Below are 14,601 nucleotides of genomic sequence, written 5' to 3'. Positions count from 1 at the left end.
CCCATGCTCAGCTAGTTCTCCAGGAACACGGCAAAACTGAAAATCCTTGATTTACTTAGAGAGAGACACTCAATAGGTTATCAGCGATACATTATCAGCTTCCTAGTCTATTCTCAGCCCCCAAGGAATCCACACACACTTTCTAACTCTTGATTGCCCTGGATGTTAGATTTCTATTTAGCAGCCTGACACTTTAACAACTCTAGAATTGTAGCAACTACAACACTGAAGCCAAATTTTGTGTAGGCTCTGAAATGGTTAATAGAATTAGACACCAATATAAAACAGGTCAATCAATGCAGAGACACTGAACTTATTAAAGGAGCCCAGTGAAACATATCTGAATGTACTTGTGAGCAAAACCTTGCTAATAATAAAATTGCACTGTTTCCTCCCACCACCATGAATGAATGGGGCAGCGGGGGGCCGCAAACACACAACATTCATCTCCTTTAAAAATAAAGTTCTGGGTAGAATGAAAATACAGCACTTTAATAAAAGCAGGCATTCATCCAAGTCAGTGAAAGGATATTAATTAGAAAAATTGAACCCAAGGGGACTGCCTTCAAACCCCATGTATGATATACAATGTTAGTTTTAACAACGTTCTGTTTAGCTCTTTCGTTAACCAAGGCAGAGATTTCTGCTTTGATTAGGCAATTCAAGGCTGCTTAATATCAGGAATTTTATATCACAGAACACCAATTACATCCATAATTCAGACCAGGCTGCTCTCATTTATACACTTTCATATGGAAAAGGCTCATCCATTTTTTCCTCCCTTAACAGGATTTCTAATTATTGCCATTCATCTGAAACTATTAAGACAAGAGTCTAGCATGCTACTAGTAGAAACCCATTCTCTGGTCACAGAAGTTATACCAGTCTCTACCCTTTGGCTCCAGTTAATCCGAATGATTTATCCTAGAAAGCAACTCCCTTTAATCCACTAATTTTAATGAGTTTCTGAAATTTTGTTTTCCACAGTGCTGCATTTGTGAGTGTGGTATTTGCTGGCATTGCAAAGAAGTTTTATTAAAACATTATTAAAATGTTCTGCTTGTACAGAGACACCATGTCCCCCCTGCCCCGCTCCAAAAGCCTCATTACAGTCCAGCACAATTGATGAAAGGACAGGATTCTCAGTGGAGCAGAAGTCCATGGTGCACAGGGTCTAATAACACAGGGATCAGCAGATTATAGTGCTGCCAGGCAGCGTGCATATTAATAGATGTATGAGTATTATCTTCCCATTGCCATGGGAGGGAAGAGCCTTTGTTCAAAAACAAGCTTTTGACAAGGGCCTCTTGTTGCGGGTGCGGACACGTATATGTTTCTACAAAGCTTTTTAGCCTGGCATCTGCCCCCAAATGGAAGGAAATGCACTGAGGTGCATGGGCCCATTGGGCTAAAGCTGGGGTACCTAGACGTGTGCGCGCACTCAGCACACTTGCTTTCAGCTCAAGGTAAAGATGCTCACAAGGCACTCAGGCCCCGCCTGGTTAGAGGCGTTCAGGTGCGGAGCGTGGCTCAGCAGGCTGCACTGGGGAGAAGCTGCTTCTTCGCCTCCTGCGACGCTGCATCCAGCAGTAACACCACCATCCAGGGAGGCCAGTATCATCATCCCCCTTTTGCAGATGGGGAAAACTGCGGCACAAGGGGAATGGACCTGCCCAAGGTCAGCCAGCTGGCCAGTGACAGGGCCAGCAATAGAACACAGATCTCCAGTGCCAGATCGTTTCCAAAGTGCTACCTTCCCCCTGCCTCCCCTCCTTATAGGCAAAAACCAAAAAAAAACCCCAACTATAAAACTCAAGGCAAAAACCAAAAAAAAAAAAAGTCTTTTCATTCCCAGTGGTGGGTCCATTAAGCAGCAATGCGTCCTGCAGTGCAGGGGGAGCGTGGTGCCTGTAACATCCGTTCAAGAGGAGCAGAATGAAGCCAGGCACTGAGCTAAGACAGTTACCAGCCAGAGTAACACATGCTCCTTGGAGATGGGCCTGGACTCCTTCCCTCCAGCTGGCCTGGGATTTCTAGGAAACTCTCCCTTAGCTGTGGGTAGCAGGGCAGCCACTAGAGGGTGACATGATTCCACAGGCCAGCATTTAATGGCCTTCTGTGGCTTGGATTAGGGTCAGAAACCCTACCACACCCCCTGAGGAACCCAGCACCCCCAGAGGTGCTACAGACTCTCGTAGTCCTTGCATTCTCTGAGCACGTGGATGCAAGTGTGTCAGGAATGCGGTGTAGGGAGGATGGGGAAAACCTTTAAGTTAATGTGCAGGGCTGGCCACAACCTAACTAGGTTACAAGTGTTTCCATGCAGTTCAGGCTAATTTCTACGCTGAGAGGTATCCCCTGCAGTGCTGTGAGCCCAGACTTTGCACTAGTGCACAAGTTCCAGAACACACCTATTAAGTTTCCATTTGCACGTGCATTTTATTAATCTGAAACAGTGCCAATTGTTACAAAGTTCAGGGCTGTGATGGCCAAGCTGACCAGGAGAACAAAGTGCCCAAATCCCCAGGGCACCTTTGAAAAAAAGCCTCAGCCCAGAGTTTTAAAATCCCTCCTATTTTATTCATCCAAGACTTTATTCAGTAACACAGACTTGCTGGGTGTGTGAAGTTTATGGCTGAAAGACATCACTATAAGCAGCTCCTGCCCTGGTGTTTCCATCTTTTAGCTGTGAGCGGTTATCAGTGCAGCAATTTCTATACCTGCAGGGCACCAGAGACACTGAAGTTACAGGTACAGTATATGCCAGGGTAACCTGTATTTTGCAGTTGCTGGAGGGTTCTCAGCCTCTGCAATAGCTTCTCTGTCCCTCCCCCAGACCCTGCGCTGCTGCAAGCCACAGAGCCATTCTGTTTTCCATGCTCCAGCTGAGCAAATCCTACCATTGTATATCCATAGAGGAATCTACATTGGACACAAGAGACAGCAGGGCAGGCTTTAGCATCAGCTGTCCGCAGGATGAAGAAAACATAGCAGAAAGAGTTGCAGGCTAAAAATATTTTCTGCCCAGAGGCACTGGAATAAATCTGCTACCACAGTCATGAGGCAGGGGAAGGAATCCAGAGGCATCTTCTTCTCTCCCCAGAATCAAGACAGATCATTTCCAAAGCGCCACCTTCCCCCTGCCTCCCCTTCTCATTTTCCTAAAAAACTCAAGGCAAAAACCAAAATCAAAGGCCAAAAAGTCTATCCACAAAGGCTGCTGGTGGCGGGTGTGAGGGTAGTGCTGCCTTCCAGTAAGCAAGGGATTAACTTTGCCTTTCTTTCCCTCCCCAGTTGCATGAGCAAGAGTGGAAGGAGAGGAATCCAGAACGGGTACTGAGGGCTGGGAAACCCAGCTGGGGACGGGTGTTTTTGTTCCGGCTGGGATCTCTGTAAAAAACGGATTGACTGACTTGATTTCTGCTTGTCACACCAGCAGCTACCCCACTGCCAAAGGAGCCACTCCGAGTGTAAACAATACAGGCAGCTCAGGATGGGACAGTAAGGGCTCTCCATGAGTGACGATACCTATTCAGACAGGGTCTGCATTGCAAGGGAAAAATCTAGGCTGGACTCTTTCTTCTGAGCTCTGCTCCCGCCCTAGGGCAATGTTATGACTAGTTGTTATTGTTACTAGTAGTGAATCCATTTTCCTAGTGCCTTTCATTCAAGGATCTCAATGCACTGCCCAGACAGTGAATCCATGCACCACTTAAGCCCTGCAAATAGGATTGAAGCAGTGTCTAGCCCTCTGCACAGGGTTGCATGTCACCCACAGTGAGGTAAGAGGCTTGTCCACGGTCACGCAGCGGTGAGAGAATCCAGAAGCCCAAGTTACAGACATCCCTAGACAACATACCAGGAAACACCGGACTACTGAGATTAGCACTGCCTGCTCCTGAATGGTTCCTGGAAGATCATTTGGGGGCTCCTGCCCACGGAGACGCAAAGCATCTGAGCTCAGTCAAACAAGGTCTCATGGCACAGTGACCACCACACTAGGATTTCAAAGGAATCTGTAACAGTTCAAACCGTATTGTGCCTCAACTGCATTTCCCCTGACTGCAGCTTTGGAATGGTTTTTACCCAACTGATTACATATACAGATCCAAGGCAATTTAACACTGGCTATGACGCCCAGATTCCTTATTTGTCTCGCTACAGAGCAAGAGGAGAGGCCCACTATGTCAAGGCAGCCTCATTCCAGTCCTGTTGGACCAGCACAACCACAGAGAGTCCAGAAGTCTGGATAGAAAAACTCTTGGAAGATGAAGGGATGGACTTTGAGAGAAATCTTTCACCACTGAGTCTTAAACCAGTTGCAGTTTGTACAAGAGCTGTACAAGTCTGCACAGGAGCTGGAGACACTACCTGGACAAATGGTAAGAGAGGAAGGATGGTCTTGTGGTTAGGGCACAGATCTAGAACTTGGGAGACCTCGGTTCAATTCCCTACCCTGCCACAGATTTTCCATGTGACCTTAGACAAGTGACTTGGTCTACCTCAGTTTCCCTATCTGTAAAATGAGGATAATAGCACTGCCCTACCCCACTGGGGTGTTGTGAGGGTAACAACATTAAAGACTGAGGTTCTCAGATACTACTGTAATGGGGGCCATGTAAGCATCTAAGATAAATTGATTTAGGCTGGATTTCGATGGAGCCCAAAATCTCAGAGGGTCATTGGGAACTGGGTGCCGCGCTCCATTGAAATCCCACCATTTAGATTTTTTGAAAACATCCCTTCTCTCCAATCTCCAGCACATCATCAACAGCAAAGCCGCCTCTTTAAAATTCTGCTACTGTTGGCATGTTTCTGAGGCACATGGCATACAGCAAAGGCTGCCGTTGTTTGCCTACTATAAAAACACCGCACTGACTTCATTCCCAGCAGGGTCCCATGCACAATCAGCTTTTTGATCATTGGTGTGGAGGCACAGATGTATCCTTAATCCTCTCCTATTCAATTAGACAATAAAGTGGGCCAAGGACAACAGCAGAACTAACTGCAAAGGAGCAGCTATCTGCATTGCAACAGACATGTATGCAGTGTTGTAGCTGTATCAACATGACATATATGAGCATCTGCATACCTGATACAACACTCCAACAAAAACAGAGATTGTAGCAGGTGTGATCGGAGGACACCAAGTCGGTGACTGGACTTCAGATCACCAGGTAGGTCAAGAAAGATTTCTCTGCAACAGTCATACATGCTTTGGCCATATCTAGCAATATTATCTTTGATGTCTGGCTGCCCCAACAGGAAACCCCGGGAAAGCAATTTAACAGAAAGTTATCAAATATCAAGTAGGTTTAAATTTTTTTTTTAATTTTTTTTTTTGGCCAGTGAATGTCTTTGGATATAAAAGAACCAGACTTTACACTTCTCTGCAGAGAAGTCTATCACCAAACCAGACTTTAAGAAACAATGCTGCTGTATAAATGGCAGATATAACTTGTTAAGTTCTCCACTATGAAGGCTTCAGAGGACAGATCCTCAGCTGCTGTCAATGGGGCTAGGACAGTTACACCAGCTGAGGACTTGACCCCAGGACAGGATGTGATTCTAAAACACATGCACCTTACAAATGTCCTTCCTTGATCAGGGAACTTTTGGAGGAATCCTCTGCATCTTACCAGCAGCGTAGATTTTAAACAAAACATGCAAGACCCAGAGGTCAGCAACATCTCATTCTAATGAACAAAGATCTTACTGTAGTCAAGTTTCCTGACTGCTTTTGTTCTTCCAGCAGCCATCTGTTATGCGATGACTTTATTTAGGATGTAAGTTATGTTTTCTGTGAATGTCTTAGCATGATTTGCAAAAAGAAAAGGAGTACTTGTGGCACCTTAGAGACTAACCAATTTATTTGAGCATAAGCTTTCATGAGCTACAGCTCCGATGAAGTGAGCTGTAGCTCACGAAAGCTTATGCTCAAATAAATTGGTTAGTCTCTAAGGTGCCACAAGTACTCCTTTTCTTTTTGCAAATACAGACTAACACGGCTGCTACTCTGAAACCTGTTATTAGCATGATTTGAGGCTTTTTAAAGGAAATAATTATAATCAAGCTACAGCTTCCAAAATGGTTTTGGTCCATATTCTACAAGACAGATTAGTACACAAGTACCGTGATGATGGTCAGAACAGGCACAGCCCAACAGAACTAGAGAGCAGATCTCAGATTCAGGGCTCCTGAAAAAACACTAATGCCACATCTTAAAAAAAAACAACTTCTCTTCATTCTACATTCACTATCATCCCTAGGGTGATGGCTCATGTCTAGTCTGAATTGTAATTAAAAACTAACTTAATAGGTTCACCACCACACCGAGTAGCTGCCCATGTATACAGAATTCACCACCGAGGACCACAATTCAGCTCCTAAGGAGACTAATCCCTTCTCTCCCCATCTTGCACATACAAAAAGAGGGTCCCATTGGTGGGCTTCTGGGTTTACTGCCTGACAGCTTAAGGGCATATTTTCAACAGCAGGACAAAAATAGCAAGAATTTGGACAGCCAGTTATCCCCTGTATTAAGCCAATCACATTCTCAATCTCTCTTACGTACACACTCCCTCTCCCCGCAGACAATCAGTTCCTTTCACCTCACTCATTGCTCCCCTTAGCCGGAACATCTACAAGAGCATTTTAGCCCAACTCAAGTGGACATTTAAACAGAAATCGACTCCAAGCCCAGCCACACAGAGAACTTTTCCTTCTCCACTAAGTAGGAGTGACGTATTCTGGGTGAAGCACTGAGCATATCGGAGGAGAAAGGTTGGGCACATCACCTGGCGTCCCATAATTTACCCACTACAAGCAGTGCATTTCACAAAGTGCTGTGCGAAAGGGAGCAGGCCAGTCATAATTACTCAGAGATTTGGCAGGAGGATTAAGACTTCATTTGAAAGAACAGTCAGAGCACTTTGAAGAGAGGAGGAAATGCCAAGAGAGATCCCTGGAGTCAAGAGGGAGATAATGTCTCAGCAACTCATGTGACCTAATTCTAGGCCAAACTTAAAGAAGAAGAGGCACAGTGAAAAGGGAGGAAAGGGAATGACAGAGAAGGAAGGTGAAGCCACAGCCCCACTGTTGCACACAGTAATCACCCCAAGCAGCTGTCCACAGAAATGCAATGACTTCCCTGTTTGCCAACAGCACCTGGCATCATGCGTGAGTCACTTCACCTTATTTAGCAACAGCACTTTGCTTGACCATTAAAAATTAGGACAATTAGGCTAGTGAAATGGGGATTTAGCTACAGATCAGGTCAATGGAAACGGAGCCCCTTAGAGTGGGTCGCTTTCATAGTCATTGGACCTAAATCCAGGTTCTGCTATTTAACGTGTTTCTCAGTCAATCCATAGGATCTTTAAATTTGTATCTGCATTTGCCTCCCATAGTACTCCTTTGGAGTCATTTCTTCCTTTCAAACTGCGAAAAGGCTCCCCAGGTATTTGTAGAGCAATAGATCTAGTAACAGAAATTACTTGGTAGCAGCTGGCTTTTGGATGAAGCACATGGTTTGCGAGCACAGTCCACCTAGTCACCATCACCAAATGAGCAGTCCATTGCACATGGAAGAATGCCCATGTCACTTCACAGCTGGAAATGATGAAGGATAATCAAACCAATGGCCATAGAAGACCAGGTTTATAACAATACTGGTTAAATTTTGATACTCTGTGAGAGAAAGGGTATCACCCTACTCCATGAGTGGTCCTACTGAGTTCCTTACTTCTGGAGTTAGAGGAATCATAAAACTGGAAGGGACTTCAATAGGTCATCTAATCCAGTCCCCTGCAGTCATGGCAGGGGTAAGTATTATCTAGATCATCCCTGACAGGTGTTTGTTTAACCTGCTCCGAAAAACCTCCCATGATGGAGATTGAGATTCCTCCAGTGAGAAGGCCTGGTTCAATGCAAATAAGGGTATCGGAATCCGGCCCCAAGCACAGGAGGGTAGGGCACAGAAGCTGACAGAGGCAGATGCGCTGTGCTTGTCCTTACACTGTAAAACTCCAGAAGCAACTTGGTGCAAGTATCTTTTCCTTTTGCAGCTAAGAATTTACTCACGACCCCTTTGTTTCCAAAGTTCTCTCCGACTTGCTGAAATGCACAATGCAGTATCCACTGAGGAAACGAACAGGAATTTGCTAGCGAAGCATTTACTCTCTCTCCTGCCGTGTTGCACATTAGATCTCTGCAGCTCAGCCCTTTTTCCCTTAGAAATGATCATTCTCACGTCTTACCTTAAACATTTGCTTGACTTTCTGTCGGGGGAGGTTCACATTCAATTTGTGCATCAGCTGGAGCACCTCGTTAATACTCAAACTGCCATCACCATTCTTATCGGCCTCATCAAAGGTTTGCTTCAACCACATTTAATTGGAGTTAAGGAAGGCAATGGAGCATCAAGGGACCTTACTGAACATTATTTAGGCCCAGTCTATACCTAAAACGTACGTGGACCTAATTCACACCCGGAGAGACGTAGTTAAGCTGCTCTACGCCCCAGTATAGACACCCCTAGGTAAATGGAAGAAGATACTTCCATTGACCACTAAAATCACCTTCTGTTGACCTAGCTACCCCCTCTCCAGGTGGTACATTTATTACAGTGGTGGAAAATCCCCCTCTCTCACCGCAGAAAGTGTCAACGCTGCAAATGAACAGCGGCACAGCTGTAGCACTACAGACTAGTGGACTTTCTACTGAGGCTGTAAACCACACATAAAAATCAAAGAAACAGAGCTGAAAGGGATCTCAGGAGGTCATCAGGTCTGAGCCCCTGTGCTGAGGCAGGACCAACTAAACCTAGACTGTCCCAACAGGTGTCTGTCTAACCTGCTCTTAAAAACCTCCATTGACAGGGATTCCACAACTTCCCTTAGAAGCCTTTTCCAGAGCTCAACCACACTTATAGTTAGAAAGGTTTTCTTACTATCTAACCGAAGATAGCTTAACTAGAAAAACAATAAAAGCAGCTTTATTGCCCATGAACTAGATTTGTCACTGGGAACCCTGACAGCCTAAGCTGGATATAAAAACCCCCTAATCCAAAGGATGCAAATGCACGTCAGGTGCTGTATACAAGCTTTTAACAGGTTCCCAGCACCTTTCCTGGCTGGCGCTTGTTAAACAGGTTATTGGTCCCCAAAAAAGCTGAAGTTCTTTGCAGCCTTCCTGAAGGCTGACAGTTTGTTACACACCTTGTTATGGTGCCTCTTTCCCAGGCCAGGATCTCAGACTGCTCGACCTAACGTTGCCTTGCAGCAGTTAGCTAAAGGGACCGCAATGCCCTTTTCTTCTCACCAGCACAAGAACATTCCCTGTACAAGGAAATAACAATAGATGGCTACATGCAATAGCAGGGGACAGGCTTTCCTCTACAGAACAGGATCTAATAAGCAGCAAAGGCTTCCTACCTGCCAGAGTTAACATCAGAGATACCGTACAGTGGCCATCACCAAAGGGACAATATTTGGCAAGTCTACAATCTGTTTCCTATTCTAAATACAGGGAAAGAAAATGATGGCATCTCGGAGAGATCTCACTGTATGGGCACTGGCAGCAAATTCTGTCTTCCAGTGGTGACCACAGCAGACACCCTGCAATAGCCCAGCATAGCGGAGTGATCCAGGAATTGCAATAAGCAGAGAGTGATGGGGCCTTTAGCATCTCAGAAGCAGCCCCAAGCCAGGATCTCACTGCCTGATTTGGGGTTTGATGTAGTTTTGTCCGTGAATACAATTTTCTCCGGTCCCTGATGTTAAGATGTGGGGAGAGGATTTTGGTCTGCTTGCGCGTGAGCTTTAAATGATGCCTATTAAAATCCTGCTCATGTGAATCTCCTCAGCAGCAGCACCGGCTATGTACCCACAGATACACAATGAGAAATGGCTTTAAGCTCTGAACAAATATAAACTTAGGGTTGAATTCTGCAACCTGCAGAGATAGATACGGCTGCACAGGGTCTAACTGAAGGCAGAATGTGGCCCTCTATTTTTTTAAAATTCCATTCTCCCTTCACCATACGCCTAGCACAGGCCTCTAATCCTAATGAAGGACTTTTGACATGCAAAGTGTCAGCTGTTGAGACTTTCCTGCAGGATGACAACCAGTGATAGGACACAGAACCCACCTTCTCCACCCCCCAGCCTCTCTCACTCATTTGCCCCTTATTCTCAGCCCAGAAGGCTGAAAACTACCCGCTAAGGGTATTGGCAAAGACACAAAGGGCAGGTAGGAGCCCATCTCCCACTGAACGTCAATGGGAGTCATGCACTTAATTTGTGCCTTTGAAAATATCCCCCTGGCTTTTTCAGGATGTGCGTGGGTGAGACACAGATAACAGGAGAGCAGGTGTGTGGGCTGGACTGGAGGAGGGGATCTAAATGGGAGCGCGCAGAAGTGGGAATCTGCTCTGGGATGAAATAGAGCATGGAACGCTGCACCCCATACTCGGTTGTGTAGGGCCCCATGGGAACAGGAACGTATGATAGGCCTTGTTGTGCAATCCTATGCCTCACACTTGCTGCCAGTGAAATAAAGCACTAAGGACAGCTCCACAAATTCCTTTAGGAGTGATACCGCCCCACCCTGCTAGGCACCCTCCCCCACAGCACAGAAGGATATTGGTCTCTGGTCCTCTGCCGTTTTGACAGGCTGTCTTCATCACTGATCCCTGCCATCAGGTACTTGAGCCCCGTGATCCAGGTGCGTGCCTCCTCCCCGCTGGAGGACACCAGGTCGAGAGACTCCATGTGGTCTCCATAATAGATGCTGAAGCAGCAGTTGGGGTCGAAGCTGCCATCGGCGTAGCGCTGGAAGATCTCCGACTGCTTCCCCTCACACACCTCCTGCATGGAGTCAATGGAGACTAGAAGAACAAGAGAGGTGGGTGGCTCGTTAGAGATGGTCAGTGGAAAATCATTTGTGTTAGTTAGTTAGTTACAATCAGACTCTTGGAGGGAAAAGGGTCCTTTTTTTTGTCCTGGAAAAACAAATCACCCCCTTTATCCTCATTGCTGAGCATTATCACTTGGAGGATGACTTAATAAATGAAAGAGCTTTGCCATGGGGGGGAGGGGGGAAGGATTTGTAACAAAATGAGCCCAGACAAGCATCCAGATCTTATTTTAGTCTGAGAAGGCGAAGGAGCATGAGGTAATCTGCATATTAATACAACAGGATCTTATGATACACCGTTTAGTTTCTAGTACTCTCGTGCCTTTCCTTTAAGCTTTTGTAGCCTGTCTGCATTGACAATCAATTGTTAGTGACTCTTTTCCACTATTCTTTGTGGCTATATTTGGTTTGCTATATTCTCCAGCTAGAAATAAAATCGAACACAGTTTGCACATTACAGTTGCTTCCCCACACACAACCCGTTGTAAAGAGAGCCTACACATTGTCTATGGAAGAGTCAGAGGCACATGCAGCGAGCCAGCCCCCCATGTTCTCACCAGCATTTAGCACCAATGTCAATGGATTTTGTGCAGCAGGCAGTCAATATCCTAGGCCTCTAACACTGGAGAGGTGGGTAAAACTCTTTGCAGAATTCAGAGAAACACCTTAAAAACTAGCATTTCTTATGAGTCGTAGCCTCAGAATTCCCCCAGGAATGGTTGCTCTTAAAACTAGTTTCCCACACTGAGGCTGTGACAGTGCTAAAGAGCTGGCAGAGGTGTCCTACTGCCCCCATTTCTTCCCCTTTCTCCAAATCAGTTGGGTTCTAGCCACTTATACCTCGAACATGCCGTGAGGTTTGGAATGGATCAGCTAGAGCATTCAAAGTTATGTTACAGATACTACGCAGTGTTGTCTGTCTAATATCCTGGGACTGACATGCCTACGAGGTGGGGGAGGCAATATATTTTATCGGACCAACTCCTGTTGGTGAGAGACAAGCTTTCAAGCCACACAGAGGCTTGGTCTATACTACCAACTTATGGCAGTAAAACTAAATCGCTCAGGCATGCGGACAAGCCACACCCTTGAGTGACACAGTTATACTGACCCAGTTCCCGGTGTAGAGAGCATTAGGTCAGCAGGAGGGTTTCATCTCCCCAAGAAGCAGGGCCTACGCCGAAGGGAGAAGCTCTCCCATCCACGCAGTAGTGTCTTCACTGAGTGCTACAGTGGCGCAGCTCCACCGCTTCAGCGGCAGCGCTGTAAGCGCAGACAAGCCCAGAGCTCTTCTTCAGGTCTCGGAAAGGTATTCCCAGCGTCACAGGAAAATGCAAATACTGAACAATCTGTTCCCCCTTGCATTTTGCCATGACACTGGGAGCACCTTTCCCAGACCCCAAGAAGAGCGCTGTGTGGCTCGAAAGCTTGTATCTCTCGCCAACAGAAGTTTGTCCAATTAAAGATATTACCTCACCCACCTTGTCTCTCTGATATTATAGATAGAGAAATGCCGCTGAGTTGGGTTTAAGGCATTTGCAAGCTCAGCCAACAAGGGACATTAGGCACATCCTAGTCTGTTGTGAAGCATCCTGTAAATCTTCTTGGCTAAGATGAAACACAGTATCAGTAGAACAGCTATAATTATGATAGTTGAGGGCTCTAAGCACTGAGATCCATTGTGCTAGGCACTGTACATACACAGTGAGATGGTCTCTGCACCGAGAAGCTTCTGATCTAAATAGACAACACAGGCAAAGAGAGACAAAACAGAGGAACAGAGAGGTGAAGTAACTTGCCCCAGGTCACACAATAGTTCAGTGGCAGAGCCAGGATCAGAACCCAGGTACCCCGACTCTGAAACAATCCACTGAACCACCTAGTGTCATTTACTCAGGAATGAATTCTTGCCTTTGCAGGACTTGATCCAACTAATCGTTCACATTTCTAGCTACCAGGTTCCTTCCTACATCTAGGTTTGGGAGTAAATTACCAAGATATTGGTAACGTTTGTCAACCCCCATTCCTCTTCCCCTTGAATATACAAATCTTAAAATGCTATAGAGTGCCCTTACGTTTAATGAAACGGTGTCTAGTATCCACATGCACTCAGAGCCAGCACATCCGATAATTATTTGAATAATTTGTTCCCTTCTAAAGATCCTAGATCCTGAGTGTCAAGAAGAGAAATTTTAACAATAAAATAAACCCCAGCACAGAATTTAATTTTGCAGATTACAGTGTCCTCCTGAGATTACAAGAAGCATGGCTCTCCCTAGAAGCAAACAGCTGTTTGCTATGGTATGTGTACTGGGCAGCTACAGAGGATATATTACCCAGATCTACACGTGCCAGAAGTTTAAAAGATTTAAAAAAGGAAAAGTGTTGCAGCAGGGCCAAAATCCAAACTGCACCATTAACTGTTTCTAGGGGGGAAGCAGTTAGCTCAAAGCGGACGGGAGGAAAACATTTAAAATCCAACACAGACTCCAGACCCTGGCAGATTTTCTTCATTTGAAATTAAACGAAGCAGAAACCAGTGAATTTGTGTTGTGTTACATCACTGCCCTCTGGGCTTACTGTTATTTAGCAAGGGGGTATGGGACAGTCACAGACACACAGAGCTCAAATAGCACTAGTCAAAGCAAATGTCAAAAGAGGAAATGCAAAAAGACTTAACCTCCGGTTTATGAGCCCTCTGTGCTGACGGCACAACTCACGCCAAGGATAATGTCAACGCCAAGCCCAGCCTTTAATAGTCTAGAGCAGTCGATTTACGTGCAGTCATTTTATAGAACGGGGCAAAAATTTAACACTTTGGACATTATCAAGGTGGCTTGGTATGCTAGTGCTTCTAGCTTTACTGTGCCACTCAACGCAAATTAAAAAAGCCTGATCAAGGAGATACAGACTTTGAAAAAAACAATTTCCTAAATGTCTTTAATGTAATGGTAGCTGGTTAAACTAATCCGTTACAGCTTAGTCGGAGAAGATGTGCATGTTATTAATTATTATTAGGGTTAGTATCTTTGCTTAAACAACCAGCCAAGTAATTCTAACTCACATACTTGAAGGAATTTTTAGGTCTTCTGCATGCAGTTTAAAAAGCTGGTTCTGAATAATGCAACAGGAGGCAAAAGGAAAAGTCTAGAGCTAGATTTCAGTAGAGGTTTAAGTTCACTATTCAATATTCGTTCCTGTGCATTATTATTCATCTGTATTTCAGTAGAATCAAGAGGCTCCAACTGCGATTGGTGCCTCATTGTGCTAGGCACTCTATGAACATGCTAGCGGAGGACAACCTCTGCCCTGAAGAGTTTAGGGTCAACACTGGAAAAGGGTCACATTTTCAAAGTGCTCCTCAAGCTCCCATTGTAGTCACCCAGGGATGGTGGGCACTTTTGAACAATCTATGCTAAAACAGACAAAGGAGGGATTATTATCCCATTTCACAGATGGGAAACTGAGACACAGAGAGATTAAATGACTTGTCAGAAGTCACAACACAGTTTATTGTAGAGCCAGGAATTGAATCGAGATCTTCCAAGTCCTAATCTACTATGTCCCTAACCACTATGCCAGCACCCCTCTCAGATTAGGTGTCCTCCCTGTGCATCTTTACATACCAACAAACAGGTCACAAGCAGAGATGCAGATTGTGCCAACATTTACATTCATATTTGT

The 14,601-nt window shown here is 45.3% G+C and overlaps 1 protein-coding gene across 1 annotated transcript in view; it reads right to left on the bottom strand.

Annotated features, from left to right (window-relative positions):
* Positions 1–14,601, bottom strand: part of PLCH2 (phospholipase C eta 2) — a 284,031-nt gene that overhangs the window by 86,385 nt on the left and 183,045 nt on the right. Inside the window, exons 3-4 of the mRNA XM_077837140.1 lie at positions 10,645–10,888; positions 8,259–8,388 (exon numbers count right to left, since the gene is read on the bottom strand). Coding sequence (XP_077693266.1) covers positions 8,259–8,388; positions 10,645–10,888 — 374 coding nt within the window. The remainder of the gene's footprint in view (positions 1–8,258; positions 8,389–10,644; positions 10,889–14,601) is intronic.

The sequence above is a fragment of the Eretmochelys imbricata genome, chromosome 18, assembly GCF_965152235.1.
Source record: "Eretmochelys imbricata isolate rEreImb1 chromosome 18, rEreImb1.hap1, whole genome shotgun sequence".
In the NCBI taxonomy this organism is placed as follows: Eukaryota; Metazoa; Chordata; order Testudines; family Cheloniidae; genus Eretmochelys; species Eretmochelys imbricata.
The sequence above is the reverse complement of the archived record's forward strand: the minus strand, read 5'-3'. Positions and strand labels throughout refer to the sequence as shown.